The following is a 26,701-nucleotide window of genomic DNA, read 5'->3' as shown; positions in this document are numbered from 1 at the left end:
CTTCACCAAACATCCCATTGCACACCAAGCTCACTACCAAAAGTAAACTTTTTGTGAAGTAAAAAGGGGAATGCATCCATTACACACAGCCTAGCCTAACATAAGATAAGATAAGACAGAAAATAAAAAAGAAAAGAAAACAATCAGACAGTTTTATAGCTGTAACCTATTAATTATCCTTAGCTCTCATACTCTCACTTATTGTACCAATCAAAAGTTGATAGAGATACAGAGAGGCATTAAAACTGTGCAGGCACACCAGAACAATATCAAGGACAGGAAGAAATGGTGGTATCTCTGACATGATGTGGAATGTAAAGTGTAGCTACTGGAGATGATCGTCAGATTGGACGTTTAAATCTTATCTATGGACTTGACATAGAAACAATGAGGTTTTGCACTGACCGAGAAGGAACGGCTCCATTTTTACCAGCCATGACAAAGAGCAAATGGAGCATGCTCTTCGACTATATGGTTCCCTGTACCTTCTCCACGGGGCTGAAAGAGCACAATATTCATCCTTGCTGACAGTTAAATAATAGATGTACCACAAAAATGTAATTTTCTTTCTGAACTCCATCATGCTCATACAACTATGAATTTAGAATTACAAGAAAATAGATTACGCTGCCTGCATGTCATGGAAGCACACTAACATGAGTGACAAGATGATATACATTTTCTGGGGTTATATTTGTGAAGATTTATAGAGTGAGGTGGAAGAGGGCTTGAGGGTGGTTATATCATATTAAGAGCTCTCATGAAAAATTTAATTCATAAAAACAAGAAAGGGAAGGCCATACGATCTTTCCTTTCTGTGCCAATAGCCATGATGAATGTGGCCCGACAGAATGAAAAGAGAAAACCAGCAAACAGAAATTACTGCGTGCTTACAGAAAAAAAAAAAAACAAGGGTTTAGTGATTCTAACTGGATAATGGAAACACTCTCTGGTGCAAAGGTGATAAAGCAAATGTAAATCTGTCTTGTGTTTTGGTCAGCATGTTAAAATATTAAAAAATAAAATGCATTCTGTATTCATCTCTGCCATGAAACAAAGTAAATACATTTTTCGTAATGCCAGAGACCGACTGTGGTTTGGTTTTGAGAGCGGTACTGGATGTACCACTGTCATGCATTCCTCAGGGGGGACACACACCACAAGGTTGCACAATAAGTGAACATGATCCCCAACATGATCCCTAAACACCACGTATCATTCCTGATGTTTTGCACTGGATCTCTGGCTACAGGCTGGGAACACAACATCCGAAACACTGCCTCTCCTGGGTTCGGAATCCAAAGACTGATGGGATTAAGAGTGTGTGGGCTGATAGGACTCTGCTCTGATGCTATCCCTCAGATATACATCATTATAGAGGGGGAATCCCACAGGCGCTGGGATTAGCCCACTAGATTCTCACTGCAGGTGATAAGGGAGTGAAGGAGAGGCTGGCAGAACCACACAACATAATGGAGAGATGGGAAAACAGTGATAGCAGCGAGCCAACAGACCACACTGCCTGGTGTAATGCGCGTGGTAGGAAAAACAGAGCACTAGAGTATGAGTAACTGTGAACAATAGCTATGGGGAAGGACAACTTTGAGAGAAGAAAACATCTTGGACTCTGTGAGCAACAACACTCAGGCTGCATTCTTCTGATTGGATGTAAAAGATCATTTTGTTCATGGTTTTCACAATCCAACTTTGATCCAACCTCTGTAGATTGGTGAAAGGGGAGCGTACCTATGTTCCCCAGGTCCTATGTTCGCCAATCGGGGAATATAGGACCCTCTTTTTGAAAAAGGGTCCTATGTTCCCCATTTTTCCCAAAAAGGGCCCTATGTTCCCCGGTCGCAATACATAGGCTACATACCCTTTTTCTGAAAAAGGCTCCTACAGTATGTTCCCCACTGTTGCTGGTCGATGGACTCTCTCTTATCTGGACTCTCTCTCTCTATTTGGCTTGTCTAGCCTCTACCTGGTCTTTTTACTAAACTTAAAGGGATAGTTCAACATTTTGGCAAATTGGCCCATTGCCATAATCCCTATAGTCATAGCAGTAGGTTCGTTACCTTTATTTGTTGGTGTAAGCTATTTTTAGAATGGCGGTGTGGAGCGGCAAGCTGCTCAGAGCTACGCTACGGAGGCTGATGGAATTTCCCTCCCTCATAAAACTCATCAAATACACAATCCAACAACTCCACAATGCTCTGGTGGACAAGTTGTGACCTGCACATTCACCACGCTATGAGATAATAACGGAACGTAACCAGACGGAGTTGTTTTTAGAGTTAAATTCATGCAAAACCGATGATGTGCATTGTGTTCAGGGACAGTTTTTCAGCAAGCAGTCTCTGTATTTACGAAAACGGCTCTGTTTCGTAACATTCCATTATTATCTCATAGCGTGGTGAATGTGCAGCTCACAACTTGTCCACGAGAGCGTTTTGGAGTTGTTGGATTGTGTATTTGATGAGTTTGATGAGGGAAACCAAGAAATTCCATGAGCCTCTGTAGTGTAGCTCTGAGCAGCTCACGGCTCTACTCCGCCGTTCTAAAAATAGCTTGCACCGACAATTAAAGGTAACGAACCTACTGCTATGACTATAGCGATTATGGCAATGGGCCAATTTGCCAACATGTTGAACTATCCCTTTAACCAACTCTTTTCTTCATTGCCTAAACCCAACCAATGGGACAATTACAATTCTCACTCAAAGTCACAACTCAACTTCTCACTCAAAAATAGGCAAAAATCTGCCAAGTCACTCACAACTCCTCTACAAAAATCGCATGGTCCCCGGGTCCTTTTGGGGAAAAGCTGGGAACATTGGACCCTTTTTAGAAAAAGGGTTCTAGTATGTTCCCCGGTCCCATACAAAGTGGGGAACAAAGGGCCCGGGGAACATAGGGATGATCCTGGTGAGGGGCACAGAGCTGCAGGTTAGCATGTGAAGGAAGGAAACAGCCAAGGCATGAATGGCCACATGCCATGTAAGTGTTAATTTACAATAAATTGCAAATGAAGACTTCTCGTGGTGCAGCAGTGTCAATGTAGCTTTGATCTTGCAGCTGAATGTTCACTGAAGATCCTCAGGAGCAACACACAGCTAATAAAGACCAGTGAAATTCCTCTCATTTAGCTATGCAGACAGAGATAAACCATAAAGCATAATCCCCCACGTATAGCCCTGGCAAAGGCACCTCAACTCTCCTTCTCTCTTGCTCACATATCAAACATGTATTCCCTCAGCTCTCCAAATCCCAGCTTAACCCTCACCCCGTGAAACCAGGCGGCTAGTTATCATCGTGGCTTTGACATTAGCATGCACGCCCTCTCTCATTTGGGAGATCTTCTTAAGAGTCAGGGATGATAAAAAGCTTTCCTCTCTACCGCTCTTCCATGTCTGACTTTGACTCACCCCTCCTCTGCCTGGACCTGCCTGCCTCTAACTATGAGCTGGAGATGAAATGCTTCATTCTCTTTCTTTTCCTCCTCCTTTCCTATTATCATGCGGTGCTAGCACAGCTTTGCTTGACATTTTTCTTTTCTTCTGCTTTTCTCCAGTCACTCCGTCTGCACCTGCTGACACTTGAGAAACAACTGCTGTTCTATGCAAAAAAAGTGCTCATAGTATTTCACTATCATTATGTGCCAAATCACCTCTACTCCAGCCCCTTGTTGTCGGGATTATCACCAAATTCCTTTTGGCAATTCCTTTTAATTACTCAATGAATCACTGTTCTGTATTAATCAAGGTTTAAGGAGGGTTAAGTATCCACATAGACCCATAAAATACAAACATAAAACACAATCATACATTGTGTGTTTCAGAGAGAGGTCTCAGTGATGCAAGTCTTCCATCAGTCAGGGCATGATGAAACCTACATAAACTGGTCAATGTCTAATTTGTCATTCCATGTTTAGATTTCTCATCCTCCTTAAAGCCTTGGGCTAAAAATACACTCCCACATTGTAAGGATAATACGTTGATAATGCAATTACACTGCTTCATAGCTGAATGAGGAGGGCAAAGGAACATGAAAAGAAGTAGGAAGAGCGAAGGGGTGCCAGAGCTATATGGATTATGAGAGAATGTGATAATGGAATGAAATCATCAGACTCTCAAGCGATTATGCTAATGAGCTCATTCCATATTCATCCTAGATTAATCGGCATGTGGAGCAGAGAAGGGTGGCATTTTTCTTTTAAACCGAAAGCTTTGATCAAGCAGGCAGGGAGTAACCTGACTTCTGACATGTGATGACCTAAGGTGGGGATGAAATGAGAGTAATAATATCAGTATAGGACTAGGAACAGCAATGTTAAATGTATTTGTTTATTTTTTTCATGTATTTGACTATTTGAAATTCCAGTCTCTAAATTACTGTTCAACTATTGACCAGGTAAGATTTCAAAGTGACCCCTTATGACCTTTGTTATGTGATCAGGTGATGGAGACAAGCACATATGTTAAAGGCCTCTACTGTAAGATTAGTGCCCCTGTGTTGGAATGGGGAACTGGTCCAGGAGCCTCATCACAGTGACAGTAGATTAGTCTCCCCAGCACCAGAGCAGACGGTCCAAGATTAACTTTGATGTGCGATTCCACACAGAGCAGCCGCTGGATATTAGTTCCCTCTACCAAATGGCCCCTGTTAGATCTGAGTGTGCATTCATAAGCTATGGTTTCTGAAAATCTGATTTTTAATAGCAGAGAACAGCATCACCAGATTTCATTTGAGTATGACAGTTTTATGCATCGGCTAGTATTGATTAATTTATTCACTGCTTTTTTTGATTAACGCAAAATTCGAATCTTGCACATCTGTTGGGATCAGCTCTACTCAGCCTGTTAAAACCATGTACGGAAATGCATAACTAAATTATACACCTTTAAATGATGAACATTTTGAACTATTACATATAAATGATGTCATCAGCATTTCCAGAGCTGAAGTGAAGCAGGCATGTTTTGAGCAACAGCAAAAGGTGATTTAAAGGTAGGGTTGGAGATCCTGGAAAAACGGTTCTGTCAGGCCACATTCTGAAAATACACACCACGGACGTGGGTGAAGACACCCAACACACATTGTCAGAGCTACACTGCCACCCAGCAGACTGAGTGTGGCTTTTCCGCGGACGTAGGTCGCTGAAGCAGAAGGAAGGAGAGAGGGAGAGAGAGGCACCTTGATTGGGTGTAGGCAGAATGAAGGCGTCTGAATGGTTTTTTGCTCTCGGAGTGAAAAGCATGGATTGGTCAGAGTTTATTTGTCAGTCCTGCAGCTGCCACAGAGGTCTAATTATTTTCCTTCCTTCTTCTGAATACATGTGTTGACTACTCTCAGGAGAGAAGGACCATTTCACCCAGTATAACAAAACATGTTTCTGAACAGGATTACCATAACTTTAAAAAGCAAAGAAAAACAAAACAATCTAATTTGAGGAGCTGGAATTGGCAGGTGTTTCGTTAACAAAACTACTGAATTCTCATGTCAGCAGACTGATCGTAATGACAACAGAGCAAACTCTGCTAATGAAGACTGATAAAATTGAGAGCTCCAAGTAAAGGGACTTGTTATTGGGATTGTTCAGTTCCCACAGCCAAGGACAAATGTTCCTGATTACCTGACTGAATATAGAGGCATCATTTGTAGGCTCTGGACACATTTATTAATCCATATAAAAAATACAAGCCAAATAATAACATTTGGAGGGATGACAAAGGTCCCATGGGCAATAAATGTTGGGGAAAAGATAATTTTTCCCCATGCTCAACTCAAAACATTTCTCAAAACCTTTAGATTCTGTTTGAGTTGCAACATTAAAGTGTCTGTATCAGCTTTCTAAACCAAACAGCTACAGACCATCCTTTTGCTCCTTGTTTGTATAAAAGCAAACATACAGGATAGGTGATTTTATGGCAGGCTGTAAATAGCTACAACTCAATACCATGGTCCGGATTTTTGTCGCACCACAGAGAGAAGCATTTATAATCCCTTTTGAGTGTTTCTTTGAAACAAACGCTGAGGAACAAATTCCAGCTGTTTACCAAAAAACACAACTACTGTAGGCCTACATGTTTGAAGGACGCTTCAAAATCTCACAGTCAAACTGGGGGAAATATGGTGAGGTTATGAGGAGACAGAAAGAGTTGTGAAGTGTGAGTGTGGACAGCAGCCAGGCCGGCGACAGCAGTGAGTCCAGATAACAGCAAGTACCATACTGTAGGAACCAGTAAGAACCTGTGGGGAAGAATTGGAAAGCGCTGCATCTCCTCTCACAGCTGCTGACTGGCCCTAGGGGCAGAGCAGAGCAGCTAGCTGCAGTAATAACCACCATCTCCCCATCCTGCATCACGCTACTTGCACATTGGGACATCATTACCTTTTCCATCTCACTTCACCAGACTTCTACTGTGTCAAATCAAAAAATTACATGAAAAATAATAACTCTGGGGCCCGGTCAGAACAACAGCAACACAACAAATGGTCAGTTTGATGATTTAAAAAAATGTCTTGCATCCACACAATCTATTAGTCATCGAGGCTGCTGAAGCATGAATTGAACTGACCCTGGGCTGGTAGGAGAGAGTATGTATAGGCTACTTATTAATGACACACCTCTCATTATTTATACTGCAGAGGACAGGCCTCCTAATGAATAATGATGTTTAACAGTCGGAAAACAGGTGGAGCAAGGCACAGCTTTGACTCAAATTCATATGTAGCCTACCGTTAACAGTTGTGTGACTGAATAAAGGTTATTCATTTTAATCACACTACAGCACACCCTCCCTCCCACTATCCCAGGGGGTTGCTATATTTAAGCACTTCTTCATTTCTTCTTTTCTTTTTGGTTCTTAGCTGATGGCAAGGCAATTGCTTTGTGGGATGTCTGCCCTTGAAAAATTAGACAACAGAAGGAGATATTTATACATACACGTACTGTAGTATGTGGAATGTGGAGTTTACAATGCCTTTCTCTTTGATTGTACAGTGTTAAGAAATCAAGCTTTTTTCTCCTGCTTGGTTTTTAACTGTTATGTCTCTCTTTTCATGTTTTCCCTCCAAAACACAAGTGATGTTTGTTTTGTTCCTGTACTTCAAATATACGTAGCTGTCTGTCCAAGGTAAGAGAGAAAGAGTTAGGGAATATGTTGTCCCACATTTCTCCAATTCATTCACCCTCTTTCTAATTGGACTACTCCATCTGTTGATGTCTACAAATTGTCTTCTGGGGAGGTTACAGCTAAAACATCATATTAGACACACAAATACATCAGGGACAGCCTTCTTGGAGCGCTGCCATGCCACGCACTGAAAGAGTTGCTTGTATATTTGCACGTTTGTGTGTGTGTGTGTGTGTGTGTGTGTGTGTGTGTGTGTGTGTGTGTGTGTGTGTGTGTGTGGCTGTTTGATGTATAATCAGAAGTCCAGCAGCATACAGCCTGGAGATAAGTAGATATACGCCATACGCTGAACTCTGATATGAAACTGGCAGGATTGGCTAGTCAGAAAATTAATCTATCTACCACACAGCAGATCCCAGTGGCAAGACACGCTTTAATACAAGATGACATAGTTGATGGGTGCATGAAACACAGTGTCAGTAGTATTGACTCTATGTTATATACAGTACATATAAACCTTCCTTTGAAGTACCCAAAGATGGTTAGACTGATGACATCTTTACATTTCTATATGTTTTGAGATTCTCCTCCAATGGGGAATTGTGTTCCTTACATTCGTTGTACTTTACATCCCATTAACTTGGGAGTTCAGGATTGAGCGGTACAGTGTTTTTGTGGTAATGATTACAGCTCATTAACTTTGATGGATGAAAATTCATAGAAAGATGACGGGAGTTTGAAACAGCAGCAGCATGGTCTGTTTTCTGTCATCAAAACATGCTCAGGCATCTTCCTGTGACATCTAGAGCAGGCCTGTGAAGATTCTCATCTGTCCAGGTCATAGTTATCTCAAGGAAATTTAAATCCAATGCAACTGGACTTGGTTATTTGTCTAGAGCAGGGGTCTTCAACGATTTTCAGGCCAGGGACCTCCAAACTGACGGAGACATGGAGCATATAAAAAAATTGTACTAGGCCAAGTACCATGTATAAACGTAGCTTGATATTGTGCATTTAATCCTAAGCTATTAAAATAACACACAGGTTGATATATTCATGTTTTTTCTAAATGTGTACAATGTACAGTGAGTAGAGTGGCCGCCCCTCTGCCATTTATAAACAGACCTTGTCCTCTGATACCAATGCCAATATCAACAATGTCTTTCAACTGCATGATAATCATGCAGACAAGCTATACAAGATGACGCTTTTATTTGAAACATAAAGATATAAAACATTGTCTAATCAACCAAAAATTCCACGACCCCTCTGCAGCACCTCCGCGGACCCCCTAGAGGTCACGGACCCCATGTTGAAGTCCTCTGGTCTAGAGGATAGTGAGGACCAACATCGAACATCACCACAGCTGTGACCAGCAGATATATCAAGAATGTAAATGGCAGTATGTGTGTAATACATGTTACCGTGCATGGGAAAGTGAGCCTGTAAATGCAAGTAAATGAGACAAAGCTACATCTGAAATTGATCGTGTTGTCTGGCTGTATTAATGGGAGCTGTCTGAATGGCTTTTTCCCCTGTTCAACTTGCTGGCTTGTCTTTGCCCTCGGGCCTAACTATGCAGCTCAGTCAAAACGAGACACACTCCATTTGTCTGTGGCAGTTATGTAAAGATAGAGCCATGGATGCCAGAAATCTAACTCTTAAGCTCCTCCACAGGGATTATGGACAATTGGCTAGAGGGAAAAATACAAATAATAATCAACTGTTTACGGTTTTCCCTTAATACCTTTGAAAAAAGAAAAGCGAAAATCCCCACACGAAAATGCAATCCTTAAGCAGGCGAGATACTCCTGTGTAGGAAGCCTGCAGAGAGACACGCAGACAGGAAATCCCCTAGGTGGAAGCTGAACCCACACTTTTATAATGCCCAGGCAAACATATCAATCTACAGTAGCCTATACAGTATCATTCATCCAGTTCTCAATAAAAAAAATTTAAAAATCAGGCCATTTTTATGTCCATGAAATCCAACTGGTATAGCTTCAGAAAGCATTGACAAGATACAGTAGGATTAGTTGGGATTTTTTATGGTCTACCTGACATGACCTTGTGAGTCATTGGCTCTCTTATCGCAATATGTAGCGTATTTGCTGGCTGTATGTGGACGTTTGTGACTTTGAGTTGCTAACAAGCATAGGTCAAACTGAAGTCATTGTCAAAACTCTTCACACAGTGAAACCAAAGTCCATGTGGAGCAAACTTTCACACAAAATGCACCCAGTGCATGGGGGGGGGGGGGGGGGTATTTCTGCTGTAGCATCATTGAAACCTACAGAAACTAATATCAGAATATTGACAGTAAAATGAAATAATGACAATAATTCCAAACACAACTGGGTGCTGAAAGCTGAGCTGAAAACCTATAGTTACCTGGCAGAGAAACAAATATCATGGGCAGCAGGACACTGTGGTTGTCCCAGGCCAGAGAGGGACAAACATTACACTGTTGTGTATGTGTGCTGTCTTCTCCCATGATGCTTTACCTGTACAAACCTCTCATTAAATCCTAGAATACAGAGAGGCTCATTTCTCTCTTACAGTAAAGGACCCTCATAATCAACTTGTTGCAACAGAAGAGAGAGGTCATGGGACCAAAATGCAGAAGAGGATGAGTGAATATGTTTTTTCTGTGTGTCTTCTTTGGAATTTTGTAATTCCAGAATTTTTATTAGAACTGTAAATCACTATATGCACAATACATGCAAGCAAATTGCAGCATTGTTGATTGATTCTTGTCACAATATACAGTAATTTAGTGCACTCCATGAAGTGCCTCGGCCATTTTCTGTAACAATATCATATTTCAAAAGAAAAGCATCCAAACTTTAAAGATAATTTTCTTTTAAATGTAATGCTCTGTTGTTAGTATTTTGCAGTTGTGTGACAATGAGAGTGAGAGTGTTTTCTTCCTAAGTGAGACTTGTTGCTAATGTTGCGGATAAATGAGCTTATTATGAGATACTATGTATAAAGTGTTTTGTTGGTGAGAAAGAGTTTTGATTTGATTTTAGTGAGATGAACTGTTTAACCGAGGTGCGTGTTGGTAATGCAGAAGAGTTTTGAAAACATAGTTTCAGTTGTAGGGATTGAAAAACACTATAAGATTTTAGTTCAGTGTGCACACAAGTATAATCTGCAAAGAGCACCAATGAATCAAAATTAAGGGAATTGGTAACTCAGTCCCTTCATAGATTGATGTTATCATATTTATATTCATATTGTCATAACATCAAGTATCGCATCATGGGATTCAAATGATTGTTGTTTAAGCTGCACTGGTAGTTGGCACTTTTTTTTTTACCATATGTTACTGTACAGATTTAGACTATAACAGTGCTTCATTTAAAGATCAATGTTTTACCCTCTGAAATGCAGTGCTGCAAATGTATCAAGCAACATAACACCAAAAAACAAAGTACAAGTAACTTGAAATGGACCTTCAGTATACTGTATAATACTTGAGTAAAAGTCTATTAGGTTCTCTTCCAGAGACAGTGCTGTAAGACAGTAATTGGGTACATGAGCACATTGCAGGGGGTACATGGAAACAATCATTAATTTATTCCTAAAATAATCAATAATTCCCAGTCATTTCATATGCCCATTAATAAAATGGTACTGTATGCACACCACAACTAGCTCCTCCTGGGAGGCAATGACCTAGGGCCCAACTCTGTGAAGAGTTGGAGGAGCTGAATTATAATTGTTTTACAGGAGGTTTTATAGAACAAAGGAAGTTTGATTTTAATTTGTTATTTTATTTTGAAGGCAGGTGGATTCTTATTTATTTTTATGTTTAATTTCTGTTCAAAAGAACAAAAATAAAGGAGAATTATTATTTCAAATACAATACAATCAGTGTAAAATGTCGCTATACAAAATAAAGAGAGAGATTAAAATGATTTTCATGTCATAATCATTTGTGTTACGTTTTATATAATCATTTTGGAGATTCATCAATCTAATGACTGGAGCCGTGCTCATGTTATGACACACCATGCTCTAACACAAAGCCTGTAAACACAGATACAACAAACAGGTCTGAGCTGCTGCCATGCTCCAGCAGCAACATGCTAGGTGTCACAGGTACTACATTAGCCAGGTATCCTGCACGGAGAGACTGAATTAAGATCAGCAGGATGACTATAAATAACAACTAGAACACTGAAAGGTGTAAAATATCCTTTTGCTAAATTCCTGAAAATCTGCATAAACAGGTTTAGGGTTGAGGTTAGATGCTAGTAGGCCTACAGTAGATAATACATCTTAGTGTAGCATGTTAGAATTGTTGTTGGTTTGCAGTTGCACAAAATTCACAATGGAATGTTGTTTGCAGGTATTTTTTTTTAAGAACTCAGCAAATACCTAATCCGAATGTGAGGATAATGCTTTGAAATGAAAAATCAAAGGATCATCTGAGTTATTGCAATTCATTCCAATGAGAGCATGAATATCTGTACTGAATGTCACGGAAATCCAACAGTTGTAAATGTTTCACACAAATATCAGCCTCGTGGTGGTTCTAGATGAGGTACATAAAGATCTACTCAGTGATTGAGATATTTCAGTCTGGACCTAAATTGACTGACAAAGCAGCATTTGGTCAGTTAACAACAGGCAGCTTGATGGGCAGGCTGGGCCATATACAGCTACTGATGTAGCTGAAAAACCCAGAAAAATACTATAGTTTACCTCTATGGGACCACACATTGTCCTGTATGAGTAGTGAAATGTTGATTTAACTACAGTGATGTGATTTTTTTTAATTCTCTGATGCACCCAAAAAACTGAAAACTAATAACAATGTTCACACACTCTGGTTACTGGAAGGATATTTTATAGGAAATGATTTACATCTAAATGGGTTATTGTGTCCATCAACATTGGTTATTACCCCAGACTGCATGAACACAGTTAAAGAGACCCCGAGAAGTTTGCTTTTGCTTATAAAAGAGTCTTATATTAATGTAGATGAAATATGACCTACACTTGTTAATGTGTCCATTTTCGATAAATATATCATTTTGTCTTTATAGTTATTTTGATATTATTATCTAGTCGTCGACTTGCCTAGCATTTCAGGTTTCCCGGACGGAATAACCGGAATAACCCTGCCGGATCGCTAGTTGGCATCGTTTATGGTCGGAACTATAGCGGTATCTGATCGTCTTCGAACTGCCGACTTTCGTTTTTGGTTAATGAAAACATTCTTGGCAAATGCTTTCGCTTTTGTCCGCCTTACGCTGGTCTAAGAATTTCACCGTGTATGTGGAGGCTCATGGGAAATGTAGTGTGAAAACACTTCAGCTTTCAGAAAGTCCTCGTAGTAAAGTAGTAGTAAGTACGTAAAGGTATAATGTGTAGGAATTGCCCCCATCTAGCGGTGCGGTTGCATATCTGAACGTATTCTTGATGTTGCATTCATGTGAAATGGGGCAGACGTCAGACAGACAACAGACGCTGCATGTAACAGGATAAACAAGCCTCTATGTAAACAAGTGGTCCGCCAGCACGAGGCAAAACAATACAGGCCTGACAATATGTTGTCATGGTGATGTGGTATTGTTTACCTGACCCACGTTTTACCGTCTTTCTCTCGTGGAGTAAAATGACATCCGGTTGGTTTTCCGGCGGCCATCTGCCTGACTGCACCTGAATGCAACACCAGTGCCTCCGTCCTTCCTCACACTACACAGTGGTGACAGTTTTAACAGGCCGAGCCCACAGCTCCGCTGAGTTTCCGTGGTTACCTACGGTCACGCTGCCACTGAACGTAAAAAATGGCGATGCAACATGGCCGCCTCGGTTCGGTGCGTCGCCCACTTATGTATTTGTAACGACCTGTAACAACTCATTCTAAGGTACCAGAAAGCTTTCATTTGTATGCAGGTGTGATTCAACTTCAGTGAAATACGTACTTACAGTATGAAAGCAATATTTGATTTTTGCTAATAAAAAGCCAAATAAGTTACACACTGGGGCAAAAAGAAATATTACAACCATGGTGCACACATTGGTACACCTGTAAGAAATAAGTGAGGTGAAAGAGAAAAATACAGCTCCAGAGCACATGCCCTGTTTAGTTTCTGTTTGACCAAATGGCCTACATTAGGTGATATATTTGGCTATTTATAGAAGCTAGGGCAGGCAGGAAACAGCTGCCATGTGTCACGGTGACAGGCTGACATCCCTCATCTCAGCAGGACCTCCCTGCCGGGCAGAGAGGAGGAAGCTCTCTTACCTAAACTGAAATGTCCCATTTCAGAGAGGAGGAAGCTCTCTTACCTAAACTGAAATGTCCCTTTTCAGTTTAGGTAAGAGAACTTCCTCCTCTTATCATTCATGCAGCATACAGAAGCTAATGATCTATGGAACCTGAACAATCAAACCGGATTAACACTGGCTAGTATGGGCAGCTCTATTGAAAGCCACACTTTTGTGCCTTACAGAAATCTGTATTCTGCCTTTACAGCAAGCACTGTGGATTTCATTCAAGTGGGATCAGTATTGATCATGAGGAGCTTTTATTGTGGTATCCTGGTGCTGTTAAATGGCACAAAATTCCTCAGCTCTGACAGAAATGAGATGGTTCATGAGCAGCAAAATAGAGCTTTAAGCTGACAAACAGGCTGAATCAATATTCATGACTTTACTATGAAGCTGCTCGTGTTCAGATATAATGTATGGGCTGCAAACCACATCTCAATTAAAAGCCTCAACATCAAAGTTTTACTACTCTCTGTGCAATTGATGACAAGCAATGCCTTCTGTTTGTCTCTGGAAGGTCTTGGTTTCAACACAGGCTACATGTCTGTATGTGGCAAAGTTACACACAGTGAAATAAATCTATACACAAATTTCTGTAAATTTAATTTACACAGTATCTTACTGTATTTTATAATAATTAAAAAATATTGTTAAATATTGATACATAGCATGTAAATTAACAGTTAAATTGGTCTGTTAACAACAAGAATAGACAACTGTCATTTAACAGCAGAAAACAAATGGATTGCTGTAAATTTACAGTATTATAAGAGTATCTGACTGCATTTTCTTTTCAAAGTAAAATACTGTTAAAGGAACTTGAGGCAGGATCAAGGAATAAGACTCATTAGCGATACAACGGTCGTTGTGGCCGTTAGGGTAACTGCAGCCATCAGCCAAGCTGGTGCGGGAGCGCGCATGATGAACTGCACAGCAGTGCAGCTGATGCAAGAGAGATTGGAAATGGCACCAGCGTTTCCCATTAATTATCTCTAGTCTCTCACAGAAAACAAACAAACAAACAGCGTTTCACCGTCTCTCATCTCTGCTAGTCAGACCCTCCACCTGCCGCACCACACGTACACACATGCGGGAAATTCGGACCCAGAATTGCAGTGCACAGCCTGTTCAAGGCAATGGAGAGATAGGCGAGTGGGTTCATTCTGTTTGGTTTTTTAAAATTCTTACATAGGCTATATAGGCTAGGGCAGCCTATTAACAGCACATGGAAATTCCAGCCTTAAAAGATTTCTGTAAATAAATCGATTGACTGGATTAATTCATAGTTGAAGATTCAATGAAAATCAAGTTTGTCAGCTGGGCTCCCTCTCTTCTTTCTGCCTCTTGCTGTTCTCTTATGGTTTTTGTCCTGTCTTTAAACATTCTCTTTGTCCCTTAATTGCTCTCTGGCCTTTTGCTCTCCCCTCATACTTATATTTCTTTCCTTGTCCCTGTTTGTTTTACAGGCACTGTAATCTGTATCAAGGATACCAGTTCACATTGCTCCCATGCAAAACAGTTCTAGATGCTTGAAAACAGCATCAGAGTGAGCGCTTGTTGCACTGTCCACTCTTTGATTCTTTCCTCCATCTCCTCCCTGCTACTTTTTCCAGCTGGCACAGACAGACGAATTGTGGTGGATGTTGTTGCTGGGTGTGTTCCTGAAGGGTTGCGTGTTAATTGTGGGACTTGTGGATCTGGCAGTCATGATAAACATACAGTATGAGTCCGAATTGACTTGATGATGTTAACTACAATTTTTTTTTTTTGTGGGGATTAAGTAGCTTGGGTATACCCATGCTGCCTTGCGTGCGATTTTATTCTCTCTGCATAAGTCAGCCTGGAAACCATGGACCCAATTTTTCCCTCAACAAGGGAGCCAATCACAGAACGGGCGAGGGGGCAACAAGACGATGACGACACTCAGAAGCGACTTTGTTGATAGCTTGTCGATCCAACATGGCGGCAGACGCTTTACCTTTTGATGCAGCGTTAGAAAGTGTTTTAAGTAAATACTTAAAACACTTTCTAACGCACGTACTGCAAGTTTATTTAGAAAAAAGAGCAATGTTTAGCATTTTTTTCCTCATCGGATTTCTGTCGCTCTACGTACGTCATTGGGTATGATTGATACGACTATAAGCTACGTACAGGCACATTTGATAGACATTCGTAGCGCCCAATAAACAGCTCTGGGCTTTCGTAAACCACGCCTCAAATACGAAAAAATGAACGGGTGGTTCCCAGACCGAATCTCAATCTACACTGAGATGAGGTCTGGTGTTAGCCAGACTAGGGATTCATATGAATTCAATGCAAAGTAGCAGATATAATATACTTTTGAATAAACACTTACATACACAGAATTATCTTACTGTCGTGTTTTGTAATCCAAAATATGGTAATATACTGTTAAAAAAAATACGGCAGATAGGCCTGTTATTCTACCATCCTGTACTATAGTCCAAAATACGGTCATGTACTGTTGATAATCTACCCTACGGTAAATGCGCTGTTAAATTACCACATCACCCGCTGTTATTCTATGGCAATATCCTGTAGCTAGTTCAAAATACGGTGGGCTACTATACTGTGAAAATAAACAACAGTCTATGAGCTGTAAAATAACAATAAAATGCTGGCGCCCCTGCTGCCAGTATTTTACAGTGAAATTCTACATTCCATGGCATTAAAAGTGTAGGTGCTCTCAAGGATAACTGTCAAGGTAATGGATTTCTCTCATTTCACCTAGGTAAATGTTTTGCTGAGAGGCTTAAAGATCGCATAATTCTTTTATTTTTAAATCTTATCAGAGGTGACATCCTATCACTCTTCAGATGAGGTGTCAGGGAGGCACAAGTTACATCAGGTCTTTTCTGTTTCATTTTTACAGCATACTGATGATTGCTGTTAGCTATAATCTCGGAATCTCTGCTGATCGCAGATGTTGGATTGCTGGCTAAGGGGCGTTTTAGATAAAGAGACAAATGTCAGAGGGAGTTCTCTGTCTGGCACTGTATCAAGATATTGTTCTTGCTACGTTGCCCTATGCTTCAGTGTGAAATAATCTGCACAAAGAGCAGCAGACCTCTCTCAAAGCCTCACAGTGACAGCTGAGAGTATCATCACCTTCCTCACAAGGTTTTGCTTTGGGAAATGGACTGTAATGAATACAAGTTAGATGTTTACCTTTGCAACAGTGGCATCTAAAAATAAAAGAACAACTGCTGCTCCCAAAACTGGCACTCATTACATGCCAGTGTGTGGAGTAGTGTAACATTCAGCTGAATGTTTGTTGATCCACCTAAACATCTTCCCTGCATGGACTTTGTTCTGTAGTAATGATGACTGAACTTCCACCTTCCTCTTGTAATAATAACTACTGTACAGTATGGGGGTTTTACAACTTGAATATATAGATACATTTTTTTCAGGGAACCTGCTAAAAAGGTCGGTACTGTCATTCTTCAGGAGAGATTTGAAGATTGATACCACTGCCGTGATTGTACCATAGACTGAATCTAGATTACAGCTAGAAACAGATTATCTGAGTTTAGCTCAGCATAGTTTAGTTTTGCATGAAGACTAGAAAGAGGGGAAATAGCATGCCTATCTCTGAACAAAGGTTATCGCAGAAGATTCTGCAAACACACAACGCCCCAGATAATTTTTCGACTTAAAATGAACAGTTTTTATCAAAACAACAGTTTTGCATTTACATACTGTATAGGCTAGTCTGTGGTTAGACTGTACATAGTAAGAAATTAGAAATGTTTGGAGGTGATGTAATTATATTCAGAATAGTGATGAAAATATTCACCTCATAAATCGTAACAGGTCACTGAGCAACCAAAGAAGAGGAACATTTAACTTCCATTTACCTATAGCCTAACAGTTATATGCAATGGCTATCTCAGGTGAGTGCAGCTAATCAATTCTATATATTTTTCATTTCATTTTTTCCATTTAAATCAAAGAATAAAAATGAGTAAATAGCCTATCCGTTCCCCATCATCAACTCACACTCAGTTTAACAAACAAAACTCAAATTATTCAACACCAATGCTGTGCCAACAGTACAAACACAAATCTTGCACTTCCACCAACTAAAAATACTTGTTCACATGCTGTGATGATACCGTGTTGATTAGGTTTCCCTCACCGTTTATCCGTCATTACGTTTCACAATAAAAGCACGACGTTCAAAGTAAGACGAGCAAAAGAAAGAAAAGACATAAGAGTAATAGTAATACTAGGCCCAGTGTTAACCATATTAGACTAAATCATTATCTTGTATATTTCTTTAGAGAACACATTTTATGTGATCCCAGAATGATAATTGCATGGATCTGATACTGAACAACATAAACCATAAGACTAAACTAAAAAGAATCTACTTAGAATACTGTTGTACATTTCAGCAAAGTGATGAGGAGGCATTATGTGGGTCTGCATACCAATCTCCATGACCAGACAAGCCATTTCCATCTGTATGTTAATGCTGACTATGTAAATAAGCCCTGCAGCATGAAAGGAGAAGATAGCTGGTTTTGGTTTATCATTTTGCACACTGTGATACATCTGATCCACTGATCCCATGACATACATTTTACATTCACTATCTTTACAACATACAGTGGACTGGAGCCTTTGGAATTAGAGAATTCATGAATTGAATAATAATCATGTCTTCAACCTGGTTACAATTATGAACAAAATTATGCATTTCAACAAATAATACACAAATCATTGTGCTGCTCTTGTAGATGCTGAAAATACCATTCAAATATTCACAGTAGGCTTAAAAAGTATGTGAACCATTTGGCCACTGATATCAACAAAAGCTAATTGGTGTCAGGAGTTAGCCAACTTGACCCCAACCATTGACCATGAAAACATTATATCAAAGGTGAAGTTCACCATCATGATTTGGATTTGCTTTATTGAATGTTTAGGCTCAGATGCAGAGGAAAATGAATTCCCATGTTTATTGAGAGACCTTACAGGGTAATGTCAGGGTGGCTGTCCACTTGCTGAAGCTGAAGTGGGAGCTGAGTGATCCAGCAACATTGTAAACAACAAAGTAAATGCCTTTGCCAGAGCCCAGACCTTAATCCAATGGAGGTAATCATAATAATGGCTTACATTTATATAGCGCTTTTTTAACAAAGCGCAACACAGAAACCTTTATTGATTCACACCACATTCACACCTGGTGGTGGTCAGCTACAGTACGTGTGTAGCCACAGCTGCCCTGGGGCAGACTGACGGGAGCGTGGCTGATGTGTGCCAAACAGCCCCTCCGACCACCACCAAACATTCACACCAGGCAAGGTGTCTTGCCCAAGGACACTACGACAGCAACAGGGATGGAACAGGATTAAAACCGCCAACCCTGTGATTATTGGACGACCCGCTCTATACCTCCTGAGCCACTGCCGCCCCAAGGTGATGTGGAATGACCTGAAGAGCAAATACAATCCTGAGAATACAGGTGAACCAAAGCGGCTCAATGAGAAACAATGGTCCAAACTTCCTCTGGAATGTTGCCGGGGTCTGATTTGCACCTAGATGAAGTTAATAAGTCCTAGAGTTCACTTTTTTTTTTACACCAGTAGGCTACTTGTAAACTCTAAAAATATATAGCCTATAATTTGTTGTGCAATCATCTTAAGAACATGAGTTCAATATTTGGGGCTTAAATGACCGTGAGAGTAAATTATTATTAATGTGGAGATATTTTTTTATTTTGAAGGTCTCGCATATTTTTTCTTGCCATTGTATCAACTTTCAAGATTGGTGTGTTTTCTGCTTTATCCTAATTTCCTAATGCAGTGATTCTGCACTCATCTGGAGAAAGTTTAATCTTGTTCTTGGAAAATTGCATTAAAGCTACAGTTGGTAATTCGACGAAAGTTAAAGTAAAGTCCGCGATTTTTCAGCTGCTCCGCCAAAAGCTGATAGCGATGCTGACTGGTGGAACAGCACCAGGAGTGGTGGATTTTGGCAAAAACAGTAGGATTACAGGCTGTCGGTGGAGCCAGAGGATTTGGACTTTGTCCCAAATTACCCATTTCATGTACTACTATCAGAATATAGTGACAGTTCCAGCAAATATGACTGAATAATTGTTACCAACCGAAGCTTTAGTTGTTGATGTAGCTCACAATACAAAGAAGACGTTGAAAATGCTGAGCAATGGGAAAACTCTTTTGTCATTTTGTGCTCACACTACATTGCCCGGGCCCAAGTGCAGAACATGCGAGTTTATTTCCTAGGTTCAAGGTTCAAGGTTTGTTTTATTTTACAAATCATTTTAAAATCCAAAATACAATTTCAATTCGTAATATACAGCAGACATGATCTTGTAAAAAGGGTAACCCCAGAAACTATCTGTAGCTTATAAACGGGGGCCCAGAGACATCAAAACAACAATACTGAGAAACAATTCCTATTTCTACCTAAAATCTAACCTAACTCAGCAGCAGTTTTTGTTTTAATCTCTTTTTAAAAATAGACAGTGATGCAGACTCTTTAATCCTAGGTTAATGCAGCACATTCAAAGTGAATTAATGAAACCCCCTGCATGGAATGAATGTTATTGGTGCTGCCCCGAAGACAGGTTGTCAAAGAAATCGAATCAAATGGAAGGACAGCCATTTTGCCCTTGTCGTATAGATTATTTATCAATCTGGCCATCCGCAGTAATGCAAGCGTGCTTTTAAAATCAGTTTACACACATAGTATCCTCACCTCAACCTGGCAGCTGGACATAATCTCTATTTCAGTTCAGATTAACCAAACATATAATACCACTGGAATGTGGGACAAATGAAAGTTTGCCTCCAAAGGCCTTTGTTCATAATAAAGTACATAAATATGAGGTCATAGATCTGTAATATATGAATTCCTTATGTTAATCAATCATTCAACTCTGTGCCTGTGGTAAATTGTTTAAGTGATGAAAACAAAGAGAATAAAGAAAATGTAGAGGTTTATGTACTACATTTAACAGAAAATAAGTTTAAGTCTTTTTTTTCACAGATTCAGTAAAAAAGTCTTCCCTTATCTTCCCTGAAGAAGGCTGCCTATTCCTCATTCTCTCTTCCACCTCCATTTCATAGTCATTTGCATGGACAGAGAGGAGCTTGCACGCAACACATTGCAGTGCCAGGTTCCCCTCATTAAGTCACCTGTCACTTCAGGACCATTATACCAGCCGCATATTAGCATCACCTCTCCTCCCCAATAAAGCACCTGGAGGCACACTGTGAGCCCACAGGCTAATGGCAGCCTCCACATCTCAGCCACTTCTGCTTTACACAGTAATACATCACGTCGCTCATAATGGATTGCTGATTTTCATAATGTGTGTAACATACACATTGCCAAGTGGTGTAATGTATTCCACGGAACACAAAATTACACCTATTGCAATACATAATCAAACACATCAAATGTTCTCGTTGACTGTTGTGCTCAATTAAAAGAAAAAAGAGTGACTATCTCTGCATGGTAACTTCACCAACAACATGAATGCTCAGTAAGAATGCATTTGTTATGTCTTGGGTACATTATAGTAACGGGGTCTCCGGATTGTTCTGTACGTTTCAATTACACTTGACATGCTGTGAAGGGTCTGGAATTCAAGAAGATTTGCTCTGCACCACACACTGAATAGCATGACATTTAAATGCTTTGCATTGTAGATTTTGATTGCAATGGGGGCGAGGTGTCACTGGCAAGCATGATAATGGTTATACTTCTGGTATTTTATGGGCCCTATAGTGACCCTGGTGTCTGTTAACCTTGCCACATCTGTGTTATAAATCCTATCCTGAGAGGTTTATAGGGCTCAGTTGTCAAGCCTTACCGGTTGTATTTGGTGGGTGGAGCTGTAACACAGACGAACCACTTGGTGATAAATCTTTCATCTATAGAGTAACTAACAGTACGGCCATGTTTGTTGCACTGTCAGATATCCATAGTAAATGTCACTAGAAATCAGCAATTGAAATGATCAATGATCGCACCGAACCGAGGCGGCCATGTTGCATTCAGGTGCATTCAGGTGCAGTCAGGCAGACGGCTGTCGGCAAACAGCCATGCAATTTTACTCGACGAGAGAAAGACGGTAAAACGTGGGTCAGGTAAACAATACGACATCACCATGACAACATATTGTCACACCTGTATTGTTTTGCCTCGTGCTGGTGGACCACTTGTTTACATAGACACTTGTTTATCCTGTTACATGCAGCGTCTGTTGTCTGCCCCATTTCACGTGAATGCAACATCAAGAATACGTTCAGATATGCAACCGCACCGCTAGATGGGGGCAATTCCTACATATTATACCTTTAAAAAGAGCATGTTTGTGTCTGAAGCTGAGATCTGTTATGTCCATCAAAGGTAATGTCTGTGTCCAGAGGAACATAGATGCCTCTATGCCAGCCTATAAGCCCTACCTTCCTTTTTCCTCTTGCTTTGTGGGTTTGCGCTTGGCTTCCACTGTTTTCACAGCTGCTCTCAGCAGTGCACTCCATTACACCTTAAATCACTTAAAAGATCAGAATCACCAAAAAATCCTTCTGCAGCTAATTCACCCTGACTGTGTGGATCATCTAGAAAAAAATAAGGGCAAGCAAACCCTGCACCATCTGATTCCAGTCCAGTAATGTGCTATCTGCTCTGCCAGGCTGCTACTGTGTCCTTAAATGGACAATATTCAATCAGGAAACTAAATTATATCCTAAGACCTTAGTGCAGCTTTTTGAAGATACAGGTAAACACAACACCACAGAAAAGAATCTTATGTTCCACACCCCGTCTCCCAGTTGTTGAAGATTTGAGCAGAAGCATTCTCATAGAGGCAGATTCCACTTTGTGGGGTGTACGACAGCAGCCACGGAGATTGGGCTCAATAAATAAGAAGGGATAAGTGGGTCTTGTCCTGTGTTTGGTTCCACAGAGAAGTAGACACACAGAGGCGTGACACACAGCTTCACAGTGCTATTGATTCTCCACTGGTCTCCAGGCTCCCTTCCCTTTCATTCAGGCCGCCTGCCAAGTTCTTCTGACCAGGAGTCCTTGCTCTCCCAACGTCTGCACGTCTGCTTAAGCACAATCAATGGGCTATCAGCAGGGGAGAGAACGTACACCACTGTCTTTACTTCCACAGGGTGTGAGTCAGGGAAATTGAAAGTATATGTAGTGGAAAGGCATCATGACCATCATCACAATGCGGGCATAAAGCATCATTGACTATCAGAATGAAATCAAATGCTTTCAAAGGCCTCAAATGGAGGTTCCAGTGAGTAACATCACCTCCAGTCTTTGAAGAGCTTGTTTACAGCCAAATGAAAAGACTACCCCATTCATATAAATAAGCGTTTGTTAGACGTCGATACATTTTTCTGCATGCAGAGCTCTGAAACAAACCATCAACCAATACCTCAATTCCCCTGATCAGATAAGAATGTGAAGGTTATTGGAAGAGAGTAGAACAACAGATATTCTCTTCACCCCATTGTTTTGGTAGACAATGACAACCACATTTCAATTCGCTTTCACAGGGGTTGCATGAGATGTTGTTTAAGAGCACACCCTGACAAAGACAAAGATGAATCATTAGAAGGAGCCGGCTTTGTCTTTCAGCAGTAGGTATTCAGCCTCTTCACTGGTGGTCCACTATGCAGCATTCTGCACCATTGCAAGCCTTCAGGTCAGGTTGCAAACCTATCATCCAGGCTGTCATTGTTCACAATGGAGTGACAGAAAATGTCCCTATTACCAAGGACATTTTGCTTTTGTCCTTGCACGACAGAACGTTTTTTTTCAAATCTATCTTAAGCAACACAAGGAGGATTCCTAGCTGAATGCAGCAACATCTTTATTGCTCCCTAAAGATAAATAATGCACCCGCTTACACAACTCATTGTTCATGTGCTTTAAATCTGATGTATGACAAATGCAGCATTACATCTGAGGTGGCAGCTTCAATCATCGGATCATGCATATCACTAATTATGCTTTTATTGGTCATTTCAGGGGTGAGCGGTAGTTAGACTCGTATTGAGTGAGTGCAAGGGGAAGCTTTGTATGCCGCTTAGAAGACAGAAAATCCACTAATGTACAGAATTAGAGCTGATAGAGAGAGGATGGCCTAGTGACAGATATTAGAATAATATGTGTCTGCAGATCTAAAGCATAACCAGAGTGGCTGCATCAATGCAGATATGAAGCCAGCAAAAAACAAAGATCAATATTAAAATGTCAAACATACAAGTCAGCATGTTTGCACCTCAATAAGATAACCCATAAATTACAAAAAACTGAGTGCGTTTAAACTTTAGAATTCTGCCTGACACATCTGATGCATACTTTAAGCTGCATGCACACCTACAAACATAACAATACACAGCCAGTGGCAATTTGCTTTCCTAATATTTGATCAATGTTAACATATTTAAATGACAACATTATTTCAACAGGACCTCATTTATGTGTGTGGTCTATGAAGAGGAGGGCATGAGGACTGAGACTGCATAACATCACACATGCAGCAGTAGAGGTAAAGAAGCAACCAGGATATTTTTACACACACATTGGGAACTGACTGATTATCATTTTTCACCATAACTGTGCAATCGTGTTTTAAATGCCGCATTAATGATATTCACTTTGTGGAGAAAAAAAAAAAAGAAAAGAAAAGAAAAAAAGCACTGTCCTGCTCATTCACACTTTTCAGCACCTTGGAAAGCGCACCGCCCCAGAATGCCGAGTCGGGGTGAAAAATGGTAATAATAATAATAATAATAATACCCTACGCCCAGCAGCTGAGCGGTTGAGTGCGCCCATCAATACAAATTAATTTGATGTAATCGTCTTAAGCGCGTTTAATTATTTTATGCTACATCAGCACATGTTGCGGCTGATGTTGCTCACGAGCATGAAATTAGCATTCAAAATATTTACTGTACCTCGGTGAAAGAAAGACAGAGGAGCTGAAAGGATGAATGAGAGGCAGAGGGGAGGAGGTGTAGGAAGAGCAACCTCTGTACGTGTGTGTGTGTGTGTGTGTGTGTGTGTGTGTGTGTGTGTGTGTGTGTGTGTGTGTGTGTGTGTGTGTGTGAGTGAGTGAGTGAGTGAGCATGAGTGCGTGTGCGTGCGCGCGTGTAATCTTAACATTTCGTAAACTAATTCACCTTTAATTCAATCACTGCACTTGTGCCTCGGTTTGCCTTGTAAATCCGTTATGCAGGGTCTCGCCTTTCTTTCTTTCTTTGGTCCTATGAGGGCTCTCATTTAACGAGGATCTCTCTTTTTTTGAGACCTCTCCTACGTCTGCTGATTGGCCAGGATGTTATACTCATTATCCTAACCTTTACAAAAAAAAGAGCCCATCCAACTGAGGACCCATGGAAACAAGCAGGCACGAGGCCTAACCTTCTGATAAGGGCTGTTGGTGAAGTGCAGGCTCATTGATAGGCAGTTAATGGCGCACAGAAACCCCTATAAAGCACACTGTTCCTGCCCTATGATTGGCTGAGCAGCGCTCGAGGCAGTTAATCTCCCAATGGATGCACACCTGTGGCCACTCCACAATCACTTGAAACAATAGACGAGATTTTGTAGCTAATTAAGCTCTGTGTCGCCTAGTGATATTATTTAACTACCCAGTTATTACAAAAATGAAACATCATTTATCACTATGTGTTGCTGTTGCAATTTAGAAACCGTCTTTTGTATCGTGATTTGCCACAAATGTGTGATAACAAGGCAACTGAAGAGCATATTGGATTTTAAGAACTAACAGTCACCTACCCCAGTGTTGTCATGGTGACAATGGTGTACCAAAACGCTGCGGGGATGCTGGTGAACTTGCTGGCTGTGGAGCCTTTTTCTGCATAAAACATGACCGTTGCAAAGATAATGATCGCCATGGTGAGGGAGAACAGTAGGAAGCCCAGCTCAGAGGCGCAGCTCTTCAAGGTGTAGCCCAGGATGCGCAGCCCCGCCGAATGTCGGGAGAACTTGAAAATCCGAAAGACCCGGAAGACTCGTAGCGTGACGAAAGCGCCGCTCACCTGGTCATTGTCGGTCATGACCAGGCCGATGTAGTAAGGCATGATGGCGACCACATCGATGACGCTCATCACGCTTTTCATGAACTTGTAGCGGCTCGGAGCTGCGATTAAACGGAGGAGATACTCGAAAGTGAAGATCATGACGCACGCGGTGTCCAAACAAAAGAAGGCAAGTGCGTAACGGTCTCCACAGGACAGCTCTTTGGACCTGTTTGGCAAAGTACCGCACGGGACCGTCTCCACTACGTTGGCCATCACTGATATGGCGATGAAGAAGCCTGTGACATAGTAGAAGACCAGTGCTAAAGTGCTGGTGTGAGGGTTTTCAAAAGCCCGCCACAGGTACTCCCGGTGCGTCAGGTTCACCGGCGTGACGTCATTGTTCATGTCCATCTCCTCGTCATCTTGAAGCCTCTCTGCGTTTTCGCGCCTCCGGTCTTTGTACTCCTCATAACAGCAGTCCCCAATAATCTCAGGGATGATACCAAAGAAAGCCAGCTCCTCGTCGTAGGCAGATATGCATTCTTGGCGTGGATAGTGTAGTTTCCCCGTGCGGTAAAAATTGAGGATATGTCTGAAGATGTCAGGGTCACGATCGAAAAAGTACTCGTTTGTCTCCTCGTGGAAAAAAAAGTCTCTCTCCGTGCTCCCCAGCAAAGTGTCCGGGTACCGCTCCAAAGTGTTTCGCCATGTCTGAAACTTGGTTCCACTCACGTTGAGGATGATGAGTCCGTCTTGGGCTTTCCTCTTGTCTTGGGGGGGAATGGGCATCGGGGTGCTCGCCACAGGCATCCATCCTATGGCCGCCGCTCGGGCGAAGGGGAGCCATGCCGCTACACCTGCTGCCATGCTGACCTGTAGTGTTTAAAACGACCCTGCTCCGGTTATCACAGTGCTACGGCACAGAGATGAATTGCATCTGCAGGAAGAACAGCAGACGGAGACAGCGATAGTTAGGCTGCTTATGCATCTGGCTTGAATGTGATAGGATAGATACAGACAGACATAGGCTACAGATCCATTCACTTAATACTGATACTGCGCATAGCGCTGGTGTGTATCACTCTCAAGCCTTATCCACACTGGAACTGTTCAGTTATGAAAGCCTACTTTGCGGCAGAATATGAAATGGATTTTTTTTTTAAACGTAACCCATCGATAAAGCAAGACTGTTTTTTGTTCAATGAA

At 41.1% G+C, this 26,701-nt stretch overlaps 1 protein-coding gene across 1 annotated transcript in view; it reads right to left on the bottom strand.

The window, feature by feature from the left end:
• kcnd2 (potassium voltage-gated channel, Shal-related subfamily, member 2) overlaps nt 1-26,362 on the bottom strand; it is a gene marked incomplete at both ends in the record, with an annotated part of 40,259 nt that extends 13,897 nt beyond the window's left edge. Inside the window, one exon of the mRNA XM_083974295.1 lies at nt 25,251-26,362. Coding sequence (XP_083830421.1) covers nt 25,251-26,362 — 1,112 coding nt within the window. The remainder of the gene's footprint in view (nt 1-25,250) is intronic.
• Nucleotides 26,363-26,701: the final 339 nt, after the last annotated feature.

Source organism: Trachurus trachurus, assembly GCF_905171665.1.
Source record: "Trachurus trachurus genome assembly, chromosome: 6".
NCBI lineage: Eukaryota > Metazoa > Chordata > Actinopteri > Carangiformes > Carangidae > Trachurus > Trachurus trachurus.
Note: the sequence above shows the minus strand (reverse complement) of the source record. Positions and strands in the feature narration are given on the sequence as shown.